Source organism: Anolis sagrei, chromosome 3, assembly GCF_037176765.1.
Source record: "Anolis sagrei isolate rAnoSag1 chromosome 3, rAnoSag1.mat, whole genome shotgun sequence".
NCBI lineage: Eukaryota > Metazoa > Chordata > Lepidosauria > Squamata > Dactyloidae > Anolis > Anolis sagrei.
Window position 1 is genome coordinate 108865685 of NC_090023.1, and position 22823 is coordinate 108888507.

The 22823-nt window shown below is 36.8% G+C and overlaps 1 protein-coding gene across 8 annotated transcripts in view; it reads right to left on the reverse strand.

Moving 5' to 3' along the window:
- Positions 1–22823, reverse strand: part of ATP11A (ATPase phospholipid transporting 11A) — a 137111-nt gene that overhangs the window by 17886 nt on the left and 96402 nt on the right. For all 8 annotated transcript variants that reach the window (XM_060769616.2, XM_060769618.2, XM_060769615.2 and 5 more), the window contains exons 9-25: positions 21775–21839; positions 20707–20788; positions 19843–19993; positions 18985–19182; positions 17964–18137; positions 17538–17701; positions 16264–16335; positions 15595–15668; positions 15216–15319; positions 14193–14374; positions 10427–10678; positions 8957–9131; positions 7511–7613; positions 5649–5794; positions 4293–4352; positions 2521–2648; positions 999–1134 (exon numbers count right to left, since the gene is read on the reverse strand). In XM_060769616.2, the coding sequence (XP_060625599.2) occupies positions 999–1134; positions 2521–2648; positions 4293–4352; positions 5649–5794; positions 7511–7613; positions 8957–9131; positions 10427–10678; positions 14193–14374; positions 15216–15319; positions 15595–15668; positions 16264–16335; positions 17538–17701; positions 17964–18137; positions 18985–19182; positions 19843–19993; positions 20707–20788; positions 21775–21839 (2266 nt within the window). The remainder of the gene's footprint in view (positions 1–998; positions 1135–2520; positions 2649–4292; positions 4353–5648; positions 5795–7510; positions 7614–8956; positions 9132–10426; positions 10679–14192; positions 14375–15215; positions 15320–15594; positions 15669–16263; positions 16336–17537; positions 17702–17963; positions 18138–18984; positions 19183–19842; positions 19994–20706; positions 20789–21774; positions 21840–22823) is intronic.

The following is a 22823-nucleotide window of genomic DNA, read 5'->3' on the forward strand; positions in this document are numbered from 1 at the left end:
TGAATGGGTGCATGTTGTTCTTTTCAAATTAACAGTGAAGCTTTTTACTATAACATCTCAATGTCAATTTATTTTTTATGGAAGATATGAATAAATGAAACAGTTAAAAATACTAAGTATGTGCTAATGGCAAAATGAACCACATTAAAAGATATGGCTCACAGAAGAAACTTGTTTTCCCTAATTGGACATCATTGCTGCTTAACTAAAATTTATTCCAATATTTATTTTATGATACCTATATAGAATAACCAAGTTTCTGAGGTGGTTTACGCAGATTTTAAAGTATTAAAATATCAAAAGACATAAGATAATAAATCATATCCTGTCATATCCAGCAACAGAACAATTATAGAGCACTCCTCAAATACTACAACTATGGCTGCATTTATACATGATAATCCAGGATTCTTGTCTTAACTTTACTTATTTTATCTGGTTCCTCATATAGCTAGTATTTGTAAGATAACAAAGGGTTAATTGTTTTCTTACAAATCCTGGCTTTAAGAAGAACAACAAACCAGGGTCTTCATACCAGTAAACTTTACTCCCTTGCATGAATTGGCTGCAGACACTAGTACAAAATTCATCCAAGGTAAGATAATAATCCTAGTTCTCTTTATGCATAAAAACTGCTAGTAGTCTAAAAGAAAGCCCTAAAATAACAAGAGGGGGACTCTTCTATTGACAAAATAATGTAAGGATTATATCAGGCAAGCTTCTATCAGAAGGGTTTTCTACAGCCAGCATATAAGGCTACACTAGTAGCCATAAAGTTTGAACTTGAATACTTGCTATAGAATTCAGACTATTTCTTCTTGAATTATTATTTAAAGAAAATACTAAAAGGTTTTCTGTTTACAAATAATCACATTAACTAGAGTTAACTTATGAAATACTAAATTATACAACAAAAGAAAGGCCTAAGCAACAGTTCTTTTCAATAACTACTAGATTCTTATCTTTCCAGGATAGCTTTAATCAAGCCAGATACCAACCTGTCCATTGCTGGTCACAGATGAGTTTTCAAACAAGAAATAGGCACCAAAGAAAAAGACCACCGCATCAAATACTCCCAAGAATGTCCAGTAAATGAATACACGCCAGCGTAGATGGGCATTCTTGGCAACATCCCTGAATAATGACAGATAGTGATGTTTAAATCCTAAAGTAAACGAATAGCCATTTTAATATGTTTCCTGGGTGACAGAAATGATATGTTTGTATATATTCTTCCCAGAATGTATCCTACACTACTTGCTTACACTCTGTTTGGAGAAAATGATACAGTTTTCCATTTTAGAATACGAGAATATATCTGGTCAAGTAGTAGTAAACATCTTAAATAATAAAAAGCAACACTAGAGGTCTCCAAAACATTTGTTTTAATCTCAAAAGGGAATTCTTTGTAAAGTGAAACAGCTAATGCTGTATTTAAAGTTGAATACAGAACCTTAATTATTCGAGTTCTAATTCAGAATTTACATATACCAACTACATTAGTGAGGTCATTTACTCAACATAGATCCCACAGGTTTCTACCTTGTGGCTAAAAAAAAAAAATCACATTTTTGGTTGTTTTTATTTGTAATTTTCTCAATTTTGTAAGCTGGGGAAAAGACAGGATATAAATAGTGTGATAAATGGGTGGACAGACATATTAACTACTGAAAGTACTGAACCTATTTTGGAAACCTTGGATAATTCCTGGTTAAACCCCAAAGCAGATTTATCACTCCATATATTTGAAGCTATAGCTGTAACATAAAGTTGTAATACTTTCCCAGATATCATTTAAAAATGATTCCGACAAAGCACATTTTAAATGAGGAAACAAAGGGAAACAATCTCAGTGCTAGTGCTACCACTAGTCCTCAACACTGAACAGATGGAGGCACTCAAATCTTGCTGTCTTCTTGTTTAGTGGGAGAAACTCTTTCTTCCTTGTAGTGGTTTTGTTAGCATATAGTGGTGATGATGTTGATATCATCATCATCATCATCATCATCATCATCATCATCATCATCATCCAACCATTATGACTATGGTGTATTACAAATTTTGAAGATGCTGTATTCTCATATTTATATATGTACTATTTTATTCCAAAATGTACCTTTATTTCTCTCTGTGCCTGCTTACTATCCAACACAGTAATTTGAATCATGACTAATTTTCACTGGAATACTATGACACTTTGCCCAACAGAACCTTTAAAAATAATATATGAGCAAATCTTAAAATAAAGCTAGAGACCATAAAACAAGCTTGTGTCCATCAGATATTTTGGACTAAAACTCCAAAAAATCTTAGCACTCCTGGCTGATGTTAAGAGATTGTAGGAGAACTTACAGTCCAAAACATATGGATGGACAAACATTTTCCCTCTTTCTATAAAACATACCAGAGTCTCTGGTCTATCATTACACAAAAACCTATTCCAATTTATCTGCTCCACAGAGGGAAGTTGAACAAGGTGCCACAAAATATTTAGCCATATAACTTCATAATTAATGTTACCTGTACAGTGAAGGGTCTCTCTTGAGGGTATCTGCACTGACATGCTGTTCCATTAGACTATACAACAGAATAGGAAGGGAAGTAAAGCTGATATTGTACAGGGTAAGATACGCAGTATCATATAAAGGCTGTAAAAGGAGGGAAAGCAGATAGCAATTAGCTGAATGATATAAATTATTGTAATAATAAAGACTTAAAAATAAAATGTGGAAGTAATGCCGGAAATTTCCCGCTTCGATAGTACAAAGTACATTATCCAACTTTGATCTTCTAATTATTTTAGTTCACTTTTCCCTTGTAGCTTTAATTAGTACAATGTCTGATTAGCAGGCATGTTATGGACATTAGGATTTTTTTTTTCATGTCAGGAGCGACTTGAGAAACTTCTGGTGTGAGAGAATTGGCTGTCTGCAAGGACGTTGCCCAGGGGACACCTGGATGTTTTCATGTTTTACCATCCTTGTGGGAGGCTTCTCTCATGGGGAGCTGGGGCTGACAGAGAGAGCTCATCTGCGCTCTCCCTTGGTTCGAACCTCTAACCTGTCAGTCTTCAGTCCTGCCGGAAAAAGGGTTTAACCCATTGCGCCACCAGTAGCTCCGACATTAGGATATGTAATAATTAGTATACAGTACAATCAAAATGTACATGATCCAATCCAAGACAAACATTCAGTGGTAAATATTGAGAAAGAGGTATCACTCTTTCATCGCATGCTTAGCTTCAGGTCCAATAAGTATTAGCAGTAAGTATTCCGAATAGGATCACAATTCCCTATGCAAAGTTTACATTTATATCTGATAACCTCAAAGTATGAGATTACAACAACAGCTATTTTATGTTATTCTGAAGCACTTCCTTTTGTTTCAGGAAAAACTAAAGAATGTATCACATGAAGAAGGCAAATCGTTATTACAGCAGACCAAGAATATGGCTGCAACTTATCACATAACATTGCTGCTATTCTGTGGCTCTCCTGGTAGAAGACAATTGAAAGACGTTTCTTTTACACAAAGGTTATTATGTGTTCATAAAAGAAACAATTTCCAGGGAATATCCCATCAGGAGAATTGCAAGTAAGGAACAACGTTATATTTTAAGTCCCAGCCAAACATGCTGTTGTCCTGCTGTAATTGTGATTTGCCTGCCTCATGTGATATAATCCTAAGAAACAGACAATGATCTCTAATAATCTAAGAGGATCAGAATAAAACTTTCTTCTGAAAAGCTCTTGGCTAACACTACCAACTATTCCTTATTCATAAGAGTAAGAAATTTATGAATTTTAAGGTCACCCTCCTTTCTCAACCACAGTTTTGTCTTTTTCCTCATTAAACTGTAAATTCACTGCAACTGTGAACTATAAATTGAAGTTTGCACACTTTAGGTAGCACACCCAATATTCCTTATATACATTAAGTGAAAACAGCTTAAATGGTGAACCTGAAGATCTGTTCATTTATTATATCCAGGGAGAAATCTCAACCTGATAAAATCCTGATGTTTATGTGTGCTCCTCCTCATTCTTAGTGCAGAAAAAAACAACAAATCAGCACACTGTACCATGTTTATTTGACAATCAGAACCCTCATTGTTTTCAGAGACAGTCAACCATTGTGACTTTGAATTATCTTTGATGTAGATGATCCAAAAGTTTTTCTGGAATCCCAGCTGATAAATAGTGGATTGTTTCATCTGACTACTAAGGAAATCAAACTGATTGGATTACTCAAAAGTCTCATAACTCAGTAAAAAAAAAGATATCATCACATACCTGCTGTGAAAACCCACAGAAGAACTGGTATAAAAACTGAGGGAAAATGAAGCACACATTCTGGAAGACAAAAGCCATAGATACACCACATTGTTATCGTCCTCTACAAATGAAGCATGGAAACAAACTGATATAAATTGGGATCAAATCAGTACAAGTTCTAGCCTTCAATAAATACTCACAGAACACAGAAAAAAAGCTTTTCAGTACTGGTTAATTATTATGATAATCTTATTAAGACAAGGAGTGGTCAATGAAAACAAACAAAAATACATTTATTTTTATTTCCCATTAAAAATGGAGAAGGTGCTATGTCACTAGATGCTTTTCCTTTGTTTTGAGTGACATCATAGCTCAAAAACTGCTGTACTAATTGACACCAAATTTGGCCACAAGACATCTACTAACCCAAGGAGTGACCATCACTCAAAATTGATTTTGTCATTTGGGAGTTGTAGTTGCTGGAATTTATAGTTAACCTACAATCAAAGAGCATTCTGAACTCCACCAATGATGAAATTGAATCAAACTTGGCACACAAGACTCCCATGACCAACAGAAAACACTAGAAAGGTTTGGTGGGCATTGACCTTGAGTTTTGGAGTTGTAGTTCACTTACATCCAGAGAGCACTGTGGACTTAAACAATGAAGGATCTAGACCAAACATGGCACAAATACTCCACATGCCCAAATATGAACACAGATAGAGTTTGGGGAAAACAAACCTTGACATTTGGGGGTTGTAGTTGCTGGGATTCTTAACCCCTCCAATAGAATTGGGCCAAACTTCCCACACAGAACCCCCATGACCAACAGAAAATACTGTGTTTTCTGGTGGTCTTTCGTGACCCTTCTGACACTCCCTCATGCCCCCCAGGTTGAGAAATGCTGCCTTAAGGCCATCCAGTCCAACTCCCTTCACCAGGGCAAGAAAACACAATCAAAGCCCTCCTGACAAAGAACCATCCAGCTATAGATATAGATGGATAGATAGATGGATGGATGGATGGATGGATGGATAGATGGATGGATGGATGGATGGATATGATTCACACACACACACACACACACACACACACGACATATATATTATCATAGATTTGAAAGAGACCCTTAAAGAAGGACAATTATATGTTGCATATTCCAGAGTAGGCAAACCAGACAATCTCTACATCAGCACTGACAAAGAAACAACAAGAAATATTGTTTACCCACAAGCATAAAAAAACTGCATATATTAGAAACCAACACTTTCTCATTACTTTATTTTCCAGATCACCAGACTGGGCCACAGCAACGTGTGGCAGGGGACGGCTACTCTAGTACAAGATTAAAAAGAAAGGGGGGAACCTTACCTTATAAAAGAAGTATTGCACAAGTTCAGATATCCTGACATAATAAAAATGCCCATGAACAAGCAGCATTTTTTTCAAATGTTTAAATTTGGGTATTGCATAGTCACTGTTTCTTGCTGCTTGACGACCTTCTTTTCCAATAATACCTAGAAGGGGTAGAAAGTTGTAGAAGCTGGTGAGGCAATGTGAAATAATGCAGAGAAATTGAGTTGGTGAGATTAATAATTAGATTTCATTGTGGTTTAAATAGGATTACACGCTATGTGTGGTGAGAAAACATCCCACTGACAGCAAGATCTGAATTTCTTTTAAATTAAATCAGCAATGTTCAGCCTTTATGCTCCAAGGTTTAATTGTATGTTTACATCATTGCTGGGAACCTGCCATTCTGATATATCTTTTCCTGCCCTCCAAAGAAAATAGAGATGGACAAACACATGTATACTGGCTGCCGATTCAGTTCCGAGCACAATTCAAAGTGCTGGTTTTGACCTATAAAACCCTATATGGCTCCGGCCCAGCGTACCTGTCCAAACGTATCTCCTTCTATGTCGTGCCTAGGAATTTAAGATCTTCTGGAGGGGCCCTGGTCTCGGCCCCGCCCTTGTCACAAACGAGATTGGCGGGGACAAGGGACAGGGCCTTTCCGGTGGTGGCCCCCCGCCTGTGGAATTCACTCCCCGGGGAAATTAGATAATCATCATCCCTCCTCTCTTTCAGACTGACAATGGACAATGATGACTAAAGCTTTGGAAACAGACTATGATAAGCGGAATGAATTTATTAATTACGGATTTGGCAAAATGGTGGCCACCAGGCTGGCATTTTATTGTATTTTTATTGTATTAATGTAATGTTTTAACTGTTACAATTTATTGTTACTATGTATTTTACTATGTGAATTGTAGGCATCAACGTATGCCGGTTGGAAGCCACCCTGAGTCCCCCTTCGGGGTTGAGAAGGGCGGGGTAGAAATACCCGAAATAAATAAATAAATATACAGTGTTCATATGTTTGTGTCTTTGTTTAGTGAACTAATTAACAAATGAGCCTTGTATTCATGTATATATCCCTTTTCCTTTTCCCTCCTGGACACATTGCAATTATGTCCAACAAGTCTTCAGTTAATCACATTTCATCACTTTTTCCAAAATGGGATTAACATAGTTCAGAACATGCTATATGACCTTAAATAAATTTCACCCATGCTTCTTTAAATACTATTTAGCATACTGAAGCACACTGAGAAGAAAGGGCCAGTGTGATGATGGCATATGCAGGAAAAAAAGCCCAAAATATATCTTTGTTTCGTAAGCTGAGATATGATTATATAGGCAACAAATTCTTTTTCCCAGTACTAGACTTAATGTCAGGGGGAAACCTTTACTTTACTAGACACATGATTCTAGAAAGTTCTAACATCAGAACCTTTAAAAAATAAAACTGGTTTTTAATGTAGCTGGTTTTATTACTTCGTTGTTATGTACTGTTGTTTTATATGAGTTGTTAGAATTTTTTTGTGTTATTTCCGTTACATATAATTTGAGTTTGCATTGTCCTAAATTTGAATGGCATCAAATTGTTGCCAACTGACATTCTTCCACAATAGATGGATGTTATATTATGGGATACATACTACCGCTAGTCCCCACTGGAACAGTAGCACCAAATCAACTGCTGAATGCTAAATGCTATGTAAACTCATTGTTGCAATAGGTCTACATTAGTTAGGACTAGCCAATACACATAGATCCCTGTCAACAGAAAAGGGCATTGCCTTTAAGATGCCAGGACAATGTTGACGAGTAATTCAATATCATTAGTTTTATTTAATTAAACAGGAGTCAACCTATTCACTTACCAATCCCAACATGTGCTTCTAGGATCATGCTGACATCATTTGCTCCATCTCCAATTGCTAATGTGATGGGGTGCTCCTTTGACCATTTAATTAATTTTACAATCTGGAAGAAAAAAGTGCAAATGTTTCAAAGCACTAGTTCTTTCTAAATTGGGCGATTTGGTTCAATTTCTCACTTGTTGCACATTACTATTATTACTTTGGGAAGGTGGGCACAGGTAAGTTTTCTGTGATGTAGAGTCTTTCACTTCAAATACCATAAAATGTTCTAGAGAGGGGTGAAAGATATAGGTCAACAAAAAAAAAATGATTCTGTTCACTCTCACAGAAACTCAGTCTGTTCTCATTCCTTTTAATGGATAGAAAGAATTTCCAGTTGCATTATATTTAATTGAACAGACCACCTCTATGACTACTTGATAGAAAAATTATGTGTTTTTACAGGGAAGTCAAATTGCTTGTGTGGCACATTCTTGATACTTGTGCAAGAAGGTATTTCAGAACTTCTTTGCGCAAATGGAGAAGAAAAAGCAGCAATGAATAGCAGCATGGAGACTGGATGTGAGTGTTAATCTCTGGATGCATATACACTAACCATTTATCCCAAAGTGCAAGCAAATCAGCTCAGTAGCAGTTAAAAGATGCACAGAGCTGATTCGGGCTAACATGGGTCAAGACTACTTGAACTCTGCTTGAACCACATTAACCAAAGTCATGGGTCGCTCCAAATTCTCCCTGAGAATACAGTGCAAACTGTGACTTTGGGCCCATGCAAACAGCTGGGCTTGTACCAAGATGGAATTCCCCAGGCTCAGGTAGCCCAAAGACATGGGGATAGCACTCAATACCCTCTTCCACCTACCTTTCTCATTGTTGCAGCAGCCAGCAGGCACAGCATGGCTTATGTCAGTCGCTCTTTGCCTGGAGTGACATTCACCATAGTGACGAGACAATCAGAGAAGGAAGAGGGGGTGAAAAAGGATGATTTCCTCCCCCATCCTGCATCACTCTGATACCCCAGTCAACAATTACTCCATTTGATGAGTGACCAACACAAGCCATGCAGTGCCCACCAAGATTTCAAAAGAGTGCACTCATTCTTGTCTGGTTATTTTTACACAACATACAAGCCCCTATATGAGGTACCAGTGGAAAATGCAGCACTTTTCTTTTATTAAATAAGCTAATTTTGGGTGGTATGTCAAATCCTGAAATCAGTGGCACAGCAGGATGCTATTTTAATGTACCATTAATTAATTTCTTCCTTACAGAAATTCTCCTTTCATGCATTTCTTCTTGTTTTCCATTTTTTGATTCCATTATCAGTCGTGGCAGGGGTGGGTGTTTAGCATTTTAAAACTGCTGCAACATATTACTTGATGACTTTCAATATTTACATCCATCCATAAGCATTTATCATGTCATTAGACAAAGAGAAACACAAACCTGTGCTTTTTGCAAAGGAGCCATGCGACAGCATAAAACTGCACTGCAGTTCCTACAAATTTCAAGGAAGATCTCTCTGTAGTTACCAGAGCTCCCATCTTCCCGAGGTTTCATTATTAATGATAGTGCTGCTCCATCAATAATTAAACCATAATCTTGCATTTCAGCTGAAAGCCTGTTGAGCAACAAAAACACAGAAAGTAATGCTGATGTTACAGTTTAAGCAATCATGTTTTATAGAGCACTTCAAAAGATATACCAAAATAGAGCATTTTGCAAATATTCTCCTTTAAAGTGAAGTGAGCATTTTTTTCAGTTTTCACAAATGGAGACCAGAAATTTACCTGCTAGAAGCCCTTGGTGAGAGACTGATGCAGATTTCTGCCCCAGGTGTCTCTGGGGGACATATAGTGTGTCAAAAATCCCAAAAGGAAGTAGCAAGAAGATATTTAAAAACCCATGTATTTTATGTTAAATAGTGAATGGGGTAGGCGTTGCAACCTATTTAAATGCTGAATTGTTGTTTTTTCCCCCCGGAAGGCTTCTAGGAAAGGCATTTTAATCTTATTTGGTAGGAAAGAAGCCATAAAAGAAGCTTCTAAACAACATGCATTCCCAGATCTGCACTTAGTTCCCACTCTCAGTTGCCCTCTGAAGGAATTTCTTTCTCCCATTTTGCCTTGTATCAAGCAGTAGAACAGCAAGTTATTTTACTATTTGGAGGATACCCTGTCAACTCTGTTCATTAAGTGTCTGTTCATTAAGTACCAGCAGAGAAAGTACAATCTCTTCATTCCCACCTGCTAAAACTGTGTATCTACTGGAGTTAAGACCCAAGGAGGAAGTAGAGACCAAGGCAAGATATCTAGTGGGCTCAAAGGGAACAGCTATGGTTAGTTTTGTCTGGATGGACAATGGGGGTGCAAGATTTATTTCAAATATGTCAGGTCTGTGGTGTTCCCAGGTGACAGCAGCTGATTAGCATAACTATTGCTATGGGTCTGTGCGACATAGTTAGCAGTGCAGTCCAATAAACTTTTGGATTAGGTTATGAGGTGAACAAGGACACTATGCAACACAGTACAACCTCTGTATCTACATAGGATATGTTCCAAGACTTCCTCATAGATACCTGAAACCATAGATAATAGTGAAATTTATATTCAATAAATCAATAATAATTTAAAGATAGAGAAATGGCTGAAGTTTAATTTGAAGGAGCAGAAGTTTGGGAAACAGAAGAGGAAACACACATATAAACAGAGAGAAATACCACCAACACAGGCTGATATTTCTGCTTTGCAAAGGTGCAGGTGAAAAAATATACTCAATGCTCATGAAAGCTCACATATTTTTATCTTGTGGTCATATAATTTTGGTGTAACTTTAACACATCCCTACAGGTTTTATTTTTCATCCCTGAAGCAGAGAAAGTTTATTTTCAGAATGGAATCCATATTTTCAACATACCCTGAGAAGCTGTCCCGTGTTAAGCTGCCATTGTGCCTTAGGACAGTTTTGCTTAGTTCAAACAGCACATCATGCAAACTCTGCTCTTCTATTTTCTTTGTAGTTAACTCAAGTATTTGAGTATTTCTTCTGAAGAGTTTACAGGCATAGCAAGCAGCGGCAGCAGTTTCCATTTTGTCTCCCGTCAGAACCCATACCTTAATACCAGCTTTTTGCAATGCTTCAATTGTGTCAGCAGCTTTTTCCTGCAGACTTTGGAGATAACAAACAATTAATGGCAAAACTTGAAATTAAAAATGTATAAAACTTGTTAATATATTTCTGACATACTGGAAAAATCACTGGTAAACATACTTTATATTTAAGGAGTCTTTGCTTCTCACTTTGCTATTCTCAGATCACTCATAGAATCATAGAATCATAGAATCATAGAGTTGGAAGAGACCTCATGGGCCATCCAGTCCAACCCCCTGCCAAGAAGCAGGAATATTGCATTCAAATCACCCCTGACAAATGGCCATCCAGCCTCTGCTTAAAAGCTTCCAAAGAAGGAGCCTCCACCACACTCCGGGGCAGAGAGTTCCACTGCTGAACGGCTCTCACAGTCAGGAAGTTCTTCCTAATGTTCAGATGGAATCTCCTCTCTTGTAGTTTGAAGCCATTGTTCCGCGTCCTAGTCTCCAAGGAAACAGAAAACAAGCTTGCTCCCTCCTCCCTGTGGCTTCCTCTCACATATTTATACATGGCTATCATATCTCCTCTCAGCCTTCTCTTCTTCAGGCTAAACATGCCCAGTTCCCTAAGCCGCTCCTCATAGGGCTTGTTCTCCAGACCCTTGATCATTTTAGTCGCCCTCCTCTGGACACTTTCCAGCTTGTCAACATCTCTCTTGAATTGTGGTGCCCAGAATTGGACACAATATTCCAGATGTGGTCTAACCAAAGCAGAATAGAGGGGTAGCATTACTTCCTTGGATCTAGACACTATGCTTCTATTGATGCAATAGCTTTTGCCTTTGTTGTTTAAAAGAGATGTTCCTAGTAAACATATAACAGGTGTTTCTAGTTTTTGAAGCAGAGGCAGAGAACATAGGCTCTCCAGATGTCAACAGACTGCAACTCCTATGAGCCCTAGCCAGCATGGTCAACAGTGAGTGATGATAGAAGATGCAGTTGAACACCACTTGGAGGGCCACATATTTCCCATCCCTTACATTTTAACCCCTATAAGTTAAATTGGCAAGATGTAAGGAGGTTTCAAACTGCTTACAACTCCTTAGAGTTTTGTGCAATCTGAAGATTACAATTTTGTTGAAATAGAAAGTTCTGTTTCACTGGCTTTACCATGATCCAAGTGGCATGGGATATCTGGCAAGAACAGTAAAAATGAAATTCTGCAGATTTTTTTTCAGTAGAAGGATTAGTAATAACCAGGCTCAAGTAATTAAAAAATGATATTCCTTGTGCAGGGGATCAAGAAAAGCAATCACTCTTGGTGCTTGCAGTGAGTACCATGGAAGTAATCACTTTATACAGGTAGAAAACCCATCTTTGGTTGTAGTAGTGGGATTTCCTTCAGAACTGGTGACAAGAAAAGGATCTCTAGAAAGGAAATCCTTTTTGTATTTCTGCTTAAGGGAGTAAAATATCTTGACTCAGAAACAGCTCACCAGACCTCACAACCTCTGGGGATGCCTGCCATAGATGCAGGCGAAATATCGGGAGAAAATGCTTCTGGAACATGGCCATACAGCCCGGAAAACTCACAACAACACAGCTCACCAGTTACACATATTTTAGAATCCAAATACTCTACTGAAGTGTGAGGACTTTTAAATATCATCCCAGCTACATGTGTAGATACCAGAAAGATTAACTGGTTGGGTTGTCCATTACTGGAGGTGCAAGTAAATCTTGCATGAACCGAAATATCCAGTATTCCATGTAGCTGTTTGTTTCTTTTACAGAAACCGAAGATACCAAAGTCCTGTGATTTTTCTAATTTGATCTACATAGTAAAAGCCAGTGCGCCTTTATCTACTTTCTTAGTGGAAAGTCTTCCTCATTGAGAGGGACATTATTTTCTTTCTGCGCCTTCCTTTTCACTGAGCATTTTGTTATACTTAGTAACTTGGGTCAGTAGATTGGTTTGGTACCAGAATTTTCCAGATTATTTTAGACCTGGATTGTTTTTTTTTTTTTTTTTGGCACTGAATAGAACAATTAGTTCCACTGTGCAATCAATTTGCTGAGCTACTAATTTTTGCAAACCTAATTGTAAACTGCTAATCATTATTATCTTGCATCTAAATGCTGCCCTAGAACTGCTATTGGTCAGATATGCCAAGCAGGAGTTAATGGCTCTGACATTCCTTTAACAGCAGAATAATAGCCATTAAAGGAACAATAATTGGACAACAATTTTAATGTTTTTGAGTCCAAGTTCTTATTAACTTTTTAAAATGATATATAATTAAAGTACACCTCTAAGTAATAATTGCCTAAGAAAACCCTGTAGGGTTCATGGGGGTCACCATAAATTCACAGGAGATTTGAAGGCACACAAATGTGCAGACACACACACAAAATGCTATTACACCCAAGTAACATTCCTTTTGATAGTTCTTCCTTTGGGAAAAAATAGTAAGGGTAATTTATGTGTTACTCCTTTCCCTGTCACTCTTTTCAAAATGTCTTTTCTATTTTTATTTTCTTAAAAAAAAAAAACCCAAATACAAGTTGTACTAGGACATATGCTGCTGTTCCAAGTGCAGTAGCTACAAGTACTTTGGGAAGCTTTCAGGAAGCAAATATGAAACAATTCCCTTGGGTGACAATGATGACATTTTTAAAAAAAGACAGCAAGGTCATTTGGAGATGGAGTTGAAGCCCCCCTGGGGATCACAAGGCAAGAACTGGGGCAGAGGGGGAGGGGCTTTGTAAGCAGTGAATGCATGGGACACATTCACACAAAATGCTGTAAATGCATTGTTCCTATGCAGTCAACAATGATTATATTAAAAGCTGGCTAAGTGGGCAGAACAAGTAATTCAACACCTACCATTTTCCAAAATACCATTCCAAACCGTGTAATAAACCACCATTTTTTACTTTTATCTGCATGAAGAAATCTCTGGCCCAGTCCAGATAAAACCAGGATCTGAAGCTGGTAATATGATTTTCAAATTAAATAGGAAAGTCTGATTAGAGATTTCTTGGCTCACTGAAACACAACATGAAGGAAGCTAAGCAGCTATGTTTGTTACTGGGATGAGAGACCGCCAACATGTCATCAGCTATATTTCAGAAGAAGGAACTAGCAATACCACCTCTGATATTCTTTGCCTAAGAAAATCCTATGAAAATCATGGGGCTCCTATATGTCAATTTGAAGGTAAATCTCATGATCATCAGTCTGCTTTTCTTTCAGGACCAAGACCAAAAGTAGCTCATAGCGTTAAAATGACACAATTTCAAAACCTAAAAAACATAAATATTAAAATAGAATTAACTCTTACCATTATTTAAAAAAAATTCAGAGAAATTAAGGTAGGATAGAAAAGAATGCCTGCACAAGGCTGGTGCATATATGAGCTCACTGAACCAAGATGTGACTGTTTATACAAGACCCTACATCTGCTACCTTGGGCAGCATTGAAGACTTTTCCATCACACCGGTAATATTGATAGGTGAACCAGGTTTATAATTTCAGAAGATGTGATAAGCCTATCTCATCCTTGAGTCTAGACTAGAGGAACATACTAACCGGTCTTCAACTGCTGTAGCACCAAGTAGGATAAGCTCTGTTTCGATCAGTTCATATGCTTCGGCCAGCTTCTTTTCCCGATCCTGCAGAGCCAACTTTGCCTCCTGTAGCTGCTTCTGTACAGTTTCATATTCCTCACAGGTGAATTTTTTATATGCCACACATAATGTCCGCAGGCCCTCCTAAAGAAAATTGTTTTAAAAGCACAGAAATAATTGAAAGTTTTTAATTTGCTAGTTAAACTAATTCGCTAGTTAAACTAATTCACATAGCTTACAATTCATACTTATTTTTCGTTTTCTAGCATATTGCAAGTTTGTCAGCAACCCTGGGAGAAGTAATGCTTCTGAAGAAGTCTGCGAGAAAGTTAAAAGTCCGGGGAATTAAATTCCCTATTGCAGCCCTTGTCACTGTTCTAAAAACCAAAACAAAATCCCAAATCTCTTGTAGGAATGATCCAGGAAAAACAAATGAACAAGTTTTTTTTAATGGATTTGTCTCCACCCTTATCCAATTTTTTTTAAAATCCTATTTATATGGATGGAAGGAGCAAATACAATGGGACTATTGAATAACCACAGAGACAATGAAAAAAAGGATATCCACTGAAGCCTTTCTCTGATGGCTAGTATTTCATACAGCCGTGGGTCAGATAAATGAGAGGCTTTGGTAACTCTTGAGAAAGGGCTACTAGTCCTGAAGAATTAATGGGCTGCAGTTCTGGGCTGAAAGCCTGACAGGACAGAATATGCAACCAGCTGAAATTTAATTCAAGCAGAAGAAGAATGTGGGACTCAGTAAGATCCATCTTTCAAACTCACATCCAATTACTACAATATTCACTGGCCTCTCGAATGCTTAATGTCTATCTGGACTTTGAACAACATGTAGATTGAAGGAGAGGAGGGAGGAAGACAATGGTTTATTTTTTCTTTGTCCCTGTCCCAAATTTTAGGGAGGTTTTGCCAATTTCTGATCCAACACACAGAAGGTAATTTATATTTGCCAGTTACTGGGCCTTACCACTGCATTGCGCTCAACTCTTGCTCTAATCTGCTCTATTTTGCCTTCTGTAACTCGAGGGAATATAGAAGAATCTGCTCCTTTGCAAAACAGAAATATTTCCCCTGAAAATGTAAACAAAACACATTTTAAAATTGGCTTATATGTGGATGTGACATGTCTTCTAAACAAACAATAAATGTAATAAAGGATTCTTATAAAATATGCTTGAAAGCATGTACATTAATAAAAATCAAATGAAGACTTCGTGCATAGTATTTTAAAATAAGATGGAACAAGAGTTAGCTTGCTAAAGGACATAAGTCAAATTTCAGTCTTAAAAGCAATAGCTTAAGAACTTTGTTACATATTTATGACTGGTTTGGGTTTTTGCATTTACCTTTTAATGATCTAACAATCACACTCATTCGTCTCCTTACTGAATCAAAACTAAGGACTTCCAGGAGTTCAAACCTGAAGTGGAAAAGAGTGTCATTCTGTAATATTTTAATTAATTTTATCCACATATTAACACATATATGAGTGCCTGCATGCATGAATGCACAAATTCAGATTCAAAAGTACATATGAAACTATCTTCAGACAGCTCTTGAGGTAATAATAACAGATATATACATTATACCCTCTAATAAAATGCGAACAACTGACCCCAATATTGTTCAAAGTACACTTTTAAAAGACATGCAAGATTGAAAGCAGTTATGTGATTGGCATTTGTGTAGACTTGTTTGAACAAACCATAGCCCAAAGGCTGTAGATAGACTTCTGGACCATAATGAATTTTGTAGAAGGGCTAGTTTTATTGTGTGCCTCCACCCTCAATTGCCACTGAAATCATGGCACACACTGTTGCTAGGATCCTATGAAATGTTTCTTACTCCCACAGGACTTAACTACAGAGTTGCCATCAAATTTTGACAGCAACTGAAATGGTCAAAACATGGGTGGCCCCAAGTAAATTGTGGGGTTCTGGTTATTAATTGCAACTCTCCCTACGCTAGCAAGTTACTCAACTCTGGCACAGTCCTATAGTAAACTCAAAACTTACTTTTCAATATCGTTTTCTCGATTTAGGAGTTCCATGTAATTGTCTTTCAGCCTTAAATATGTGAAACCAAGCCTGAAAATTCAATCAGAGAGTCATCATAGTTAAAATAGCTTCATTTACCCTCTCATGTTTGCAATACAATGAACTGTATAATTGTTTGTGTATGCCTCAGGATTTCTATTTACCTTGTGCTTTGTCTCAAAATGTTGAGAACACCCATCCCATCTAATTTGTTTTCATCTCGTTGGATTCGAATTTATGTCCTTTGTTTCATGACACAATGAATTCTTGACTACTGCATGGGGTACATGCGGCTGTATAAATTACATGCACACTTAATAAGCAGATTTTTAACTGAAGTGAACTGTACTTTTTATCCTATCTGAAAGGAACAAAGAGCTTTTATGTCACAAAATGCCTTTGTTCTGAAGCTTCTTAAGGCAGATTGTACCTTGCCTAGGGAAGTAATTCTGTGCTAATTTTATCCTTGACAGAAACAACATAAGAAACTCTCTGAAAACTGTACTATTTCTCAAGATGACCTGCAGTTTGGGGGCATTTCTGCAAAAGAGTCTCATGTGGGGTGGGGGGTTGTGCAAAAACAGCAATTTTTGCACTTATAATATGTTTGTATGTGATTATGTTTTCTGCACAAGTATTTCTTCACAGAAATATTATTTTATGTAAAGAAAATGCTGTTTTCTGAGCAAATACACCAAATGTGATTTTTTTGTAAAATACTTTTGAACTAGCAACGGTGTAATCAATGTAGAATTCTTCTCACAAGGTTGACATTTTACTATTTTTTGAATATTGTTTCTTGCATCTCTAACCTTGATCACCTAACTTTGACCACCTGTACTAATAGTGTACAGGCAAGACTAACAGAAATGTTCCTGGCATTTGTGTTAGTAAAGAACATGCATTGAAAGTCTTCCCTTCCTGGTTCATGTCTGTCCATCTTCCCATGCTTTACTGTACTTCCCCAAAGGATAATTTTTGAAACCCTTAAATGCAAAGCAAAACAGATGTCTATTTCATAATGAAGAAATTCAAGGGCGAATCCACTGCTGTGATAATTAGAACTAACAAAACGTTTTGCACATCTCTCTGATCCCAATGATTACAATCCCCCACTGATAAGATACAGTTAAGATATTCACCTTTATATATGTTGTGGCTTGAACAAATAATTTTATCACAGCACATGTGTTATGTCAACTCAGCTCTGCAAGGATGTTGATGTTACCAACCAACTACTGTTTACAACATACCTCTGAATCCCTTCAACTAAAGCAACTTCATCAGGGGATGATGAAATATACACAGAGGACCTTCCTGAAAGCTGGGCCTTTTTTAATCCATCCACATTGTCATCTTCCTTCACCTGGACAGTGTGACAGAGGCACAGAGCCCGGAAAAAGAGCTCTTCTCTGTCCTAATAATGAAAGAGAAACAGAGATGCATAGCTTTTTATTCCTAGACAAATATCATCAATACTTAACAATATTGCGGTATAACAAACTCTGTATTTATGGGAATGATGTGCACAATCAAATGTGTGCACAATCAAGTGTGTGCACACTTGCCTTTCCTTCTTAGAGAAAAAAAATCACCATAAGGGAGTTTATATTACAATAACATTTAATTTCTCTACTAGTACCAATACTATTACTATTATAATTTTAAAGGCTTCATACTTTGCTACTTCCTCCTGGGGATGAATCAATCATATCAATTCCAGCACAGTCGTGAAGGATTTGCCCATTACAGATGACATGAGGCACATAAACATGCCCTTCAATGCAGCATTCTATGAACTCCATATTGTTCTCTGTTAATGTCCCTGTTTTATCTGTGAAGACATATTCAACCTGAAAAGAGACACACAGAGCAATTAAGGACGAAATAACGAGAATAGAGCTTGAGGGAGGAAAGTCAGCTCTTTTGATAGCTGAAGTTATTGTATGTGACTCAAGATTTTGGCCCTTGGCCTTCAGAGAGCATACAGCACTTGTCCTTTCTGTGATTATATTTTGCTATGTTAACACATAGCAGAAGAAAATTTCTTTTATTTTCATAAATAGTACATTATGATGTTTTGGGATGCAGACAGGACTTACTCATGTAAATTCTGACTCAGAAACCAGCCTCTCAGCACAGGAAGCCCAACTCTATATGGGCTGTACGGTATTAGTATAAGTAAGTAATTATCCTGTAAATCCACGCAATCATCTTACGGTAATATTTATGTTTGGCTTAAAATGACAGTAGATTATGGTAACTTTTATTACTGTTAAATTTTTTTTTCTGAAATTACAACAGTCAATATTTCTCAGCAGGCTTTGCTGCAATCAATTGAAATGCAACATTAAATATACAGTTAAGTGTTATGAGATGAGAAGATATAAACCTCAAACTCATGTGCCTCCTCCTTCTCTCTTCTTCTCATCTTTGTATCTAATAGTAGGAAGCTCAAAGGTCACGCTCATAGTTTTTAATTGCAGTTCTCCAATATGCCAAAATGCAGGACATTAAACATATGCAGTACTCTCACTTATTCAACATTTTGATCAGCAAAATGATCCGGATGTTCTCTAAGTCAAATTGGTGTTATATTGTATGTCATAGATATGGAATATCATACTCTTAAAAATAATGCCGAAAAAATGTTCAGAGCTATCTCTACAGAAACCCAATCACCAGAGTAAGACATGATACCTGTCCTAACTCCTCATTGAGGTCAGAGGTGTTCACCAGCGGTCCTTCACCTATTTCTTCGTCAAACATTTCTTCATCCCAAGTGAGAAAATAAGAACCAAGAAACTTTTGCATTTCTACTGTGACATACATGGATACAGGGATAATGTAGTTGAAAAGAACCATGAAGGCAAGAAAATCTGTAAATGCTGTAATAAACTGTAAAGTGAAAAGAGAAAACAAATGAATTGATATATCAGTATAAACTACATATTATGCTCACATATTTGAGAATAGGTTTTGCTGCACGCAATTGCATTCTTCTTCCATGTAAACCTGTACATTATATTCTAATATATTTCTAAAATACAACTGAAAATTATTGTAAATCTCTTGCATTCAACTATAAGATTCCATTTCATCCAAATTTGTTATGAATGGATGTCCACTATTCAAGCATACACATATATGTTAAAAATTTCCTATCATTCCTTATCTCATTGAGAAGTAGATCTGGAGTTGTAGGAATATCATGCAAGAATATTAAATGAATCAATATGGCTGACTTTGACAATTAACAAAATACTTTAAAATGTTCATATTAGTGGATTAACTGCTTTAAAATGCTAACATTGGTGTGCGGAAAAGTAATAAACTTCTTGATGCTTCACGTTCCTTGTTAAAAACTGACATCATCATCATCATCACTCCACAGAGTAGACTCAAAACAACTTACATAAAAAGTATTGTAATACAATTTAAAATCCAAATATATGCAAACATTAAAATAGAATTAAACATGAATGGAGTTAATTAAAAATGAACAGTTTAAATGCTTAAAATTCATTAAAAACATATTCAAAAACATTATTCACATACCACATTTCGTTTCCTTTCCAGTTCTGTTTTCTGATTATACCAAGGTTCATCACGGGATTGCTCACTTTGCCAAACATATTTCAGGGCAGTATTTATGAGTGCTTTACTGATTAGTATACAGAGGTAAACAATAAGAAATACATTCATTGATCTGAAACAAATGAGAGAACACAAATTATGAACGTTTCTAGTTTTTTCAATGAACAATTATATGTTTTATAGGGTTTGAAGGAGAACCTCCTAAGTTTGCACAGTACTGGCATAAGCACACAAAGCTATTTCCGAGACATATACATTTATTTTCACATCTACAAGAAAAAATGTTGAGAATCCTTCTCCAAACTGTTGGGAGGAGGGAGCGTATACATAAGACCACCAAAGTTTGTTATCACAACAAATCTACAAGGGAGATTACACTGAAAGTAAATAACAGGACTCCCAATATGCTTTAAAACTGCATCTCTCTAACACAGGCCAGATCTAACAGGTCAGTCACTGTGCTACAAGGTTCTCAGCATTCATGTATTTGTTTGAATCCTGATCACAAATGAAAGAGAAGCTGCAGGTTTCCTCTTTAGCCCTGCATTGTTTTTCTAGGGACAGTGCCACAGGTCATCACCCCAAGAGCTAATGATGCCACCAAACCCTTAGCAATAGTGAACAATGACTTAATGATTCACTGAAACTTCTCATAACAAAAATAACAATAACATCGCCATACTGAGGGAGAGACAAAAGCCCTCAATAAAAACATGGTCTGAGTTTTTCTTCTGGTTCACAACCTTCACAAAATGCCTTCTTTCCCCCCTTTCTAACTATCCCACAGATACATTATATATTGGGAAAAAGTTGACATAGCTTTACTTTTCTACAGCAGATCGTTTCTGAGATTTTGACTGATAATTCAATGCCATTTTCGTTTCCATGCCAGTGTATATAGCAACACCTGAAACAAACAAAAATACCATTAAATCTAAACTGTGTAATGTTCATGATACGTACACACACACACACACACACATATACACAAATTAACTAACATAATTTGCACAAAAATCAGTAAAAAAGCATAGGACTGTGCACCAGATGCAGTTGTTTATGTATTCATTTAGCTGCATTTGTATATTGCCTTTTTTCCAGTTGGACCCAAGAAAGATTCCAGATAAGTGATAGGCCCTAATCCTGTGATCCTGCAAAGGGAAGAATGAACTCTATATCCTTTGTAAGGCTAAACCGAAAGAGCAAGTGCCCTCTTTTTGACAATATTGAAAGCATTCTGTTTTTTGCACATTTTGGGACACTGGCACAAATGAATAAAAATGAATTTGTTCGATCAGTTTGAGAGCAATGGTGTTGCAGGATATATTCTGCTTATTCTCAGCTGCTTTTTTTCTACCAGTGGTGTCATCATGCAACTAAATCTGATTGTCTATCCAAGCTTTCTCTAGGCATTCACATGAAATCATATAAGGCTAAAACTGGAGAGAAGAATATGGCCCGTCGCAAACTAGGTTCCTGGTGGAGGAAAATTGCTAGCATGTCCCTGACGTCACAAGACTCCGCCTCTCGCCCCGCCCCTTTCTCCGCCCCTTTCTCTTTGCGAGCGTGGTTTTTCCTGTGCTAGGGCAGCATTGCCCGCATTTTCTCTCAGTTGGCAGAATTCAACTGAGAGAAAATGCGGGCAATGCTGCCCTAGCAAAGGAAAAACCACGCTGGCAAAGAGAAAGGGGCGGAGAAAGGGGCGGGGAGAGAGGCGCAGGCTCATGACGTCAGGGACTTGCTAGCAAGGTTTTCTCCAGCAGGAACCTAGTTTGCGACGGGCCTATGAGTGCTCATGTCAGTCTCATTGACCAAATGTCTACATGCTAAGTGTGTACATTTTTCATACATATATTTGACCTAAGATTATTACTACATTATTAGCACACATACCAAATATCTTCTCTGTGTTCTTCAGTGTCGCTCCTCTAAGAAGCACATTTTCAGATCCTAATGGCCTACAGAAAAGTAAACATTTCCAGTCATTAGATGATTGTCCCAAGAGAGTAACTGAATTTTCCAGTTCATGTGAAAGATAGAGTGAACAAGAGGAGGTTCAAACAGCTTTGGTTATTTTTTTAAAAGAAACACATGTTTATAAAAAAAAACTAAATAAGTTCCCTAGGTATACAAAGAAACTGTAGCTCATATTTAAAAAATGATTTGAACATATTCCCCAAATACAAAGCGGAATACAGCTGTAAAGTTCTACTCAGAAAACCTTATATGATATCTGCAGTTAGATAGATATAAACAGAATCCAGTTCTACTTGAAACAAAGTGCCACAGTGTTCAGATCAGTTTATTCCCAAATCCTACATAAAGTTCCCTCAGCCTTGTTCTAACTCTCATTTTTTGCTCTATTTCTCCTTTAGCCTCACACCTCCAAATTACTGTCAGATGCTTCTGAGTCCCTTGTTCAAAATATCTCTTTAAATAACTATAAATAGCTAAAAGAACAATGCACTGCTTGGAAAGTAGGTGGGGATGGCTGTTCCCTGCAGGTAGAGGATATAATAACACACAAGTAACAGTTGGTATAGACTAGGGCCAGAGTCATTAAAGAAAACCTATAGAAGGTATGTGTGCATAGAGGGAACATTCAATTGCGTCATTCCACCTCGACTCTGAGTGAAGAGAGAGGGGGTCAGAAGACGGTTCCACCTTGTCTACTGTGCTATGCTAATAATATAATATAATATAATATAATGTAATGTAATATAATATATATAAATATAATATTTATAATATTATAATGTAATAAAATAAAATACTACTAATAATATGATATTATAATTATATATTTTATATTAAATGTAATATTACTAATAATATTACAATATAATGGTATAGTACAATATAGTAATATATAATACTGATATTGTACCTCAGTAATAATATAATATATTGTATGTATATATATCTTGTAAGCCCCTCTGAGT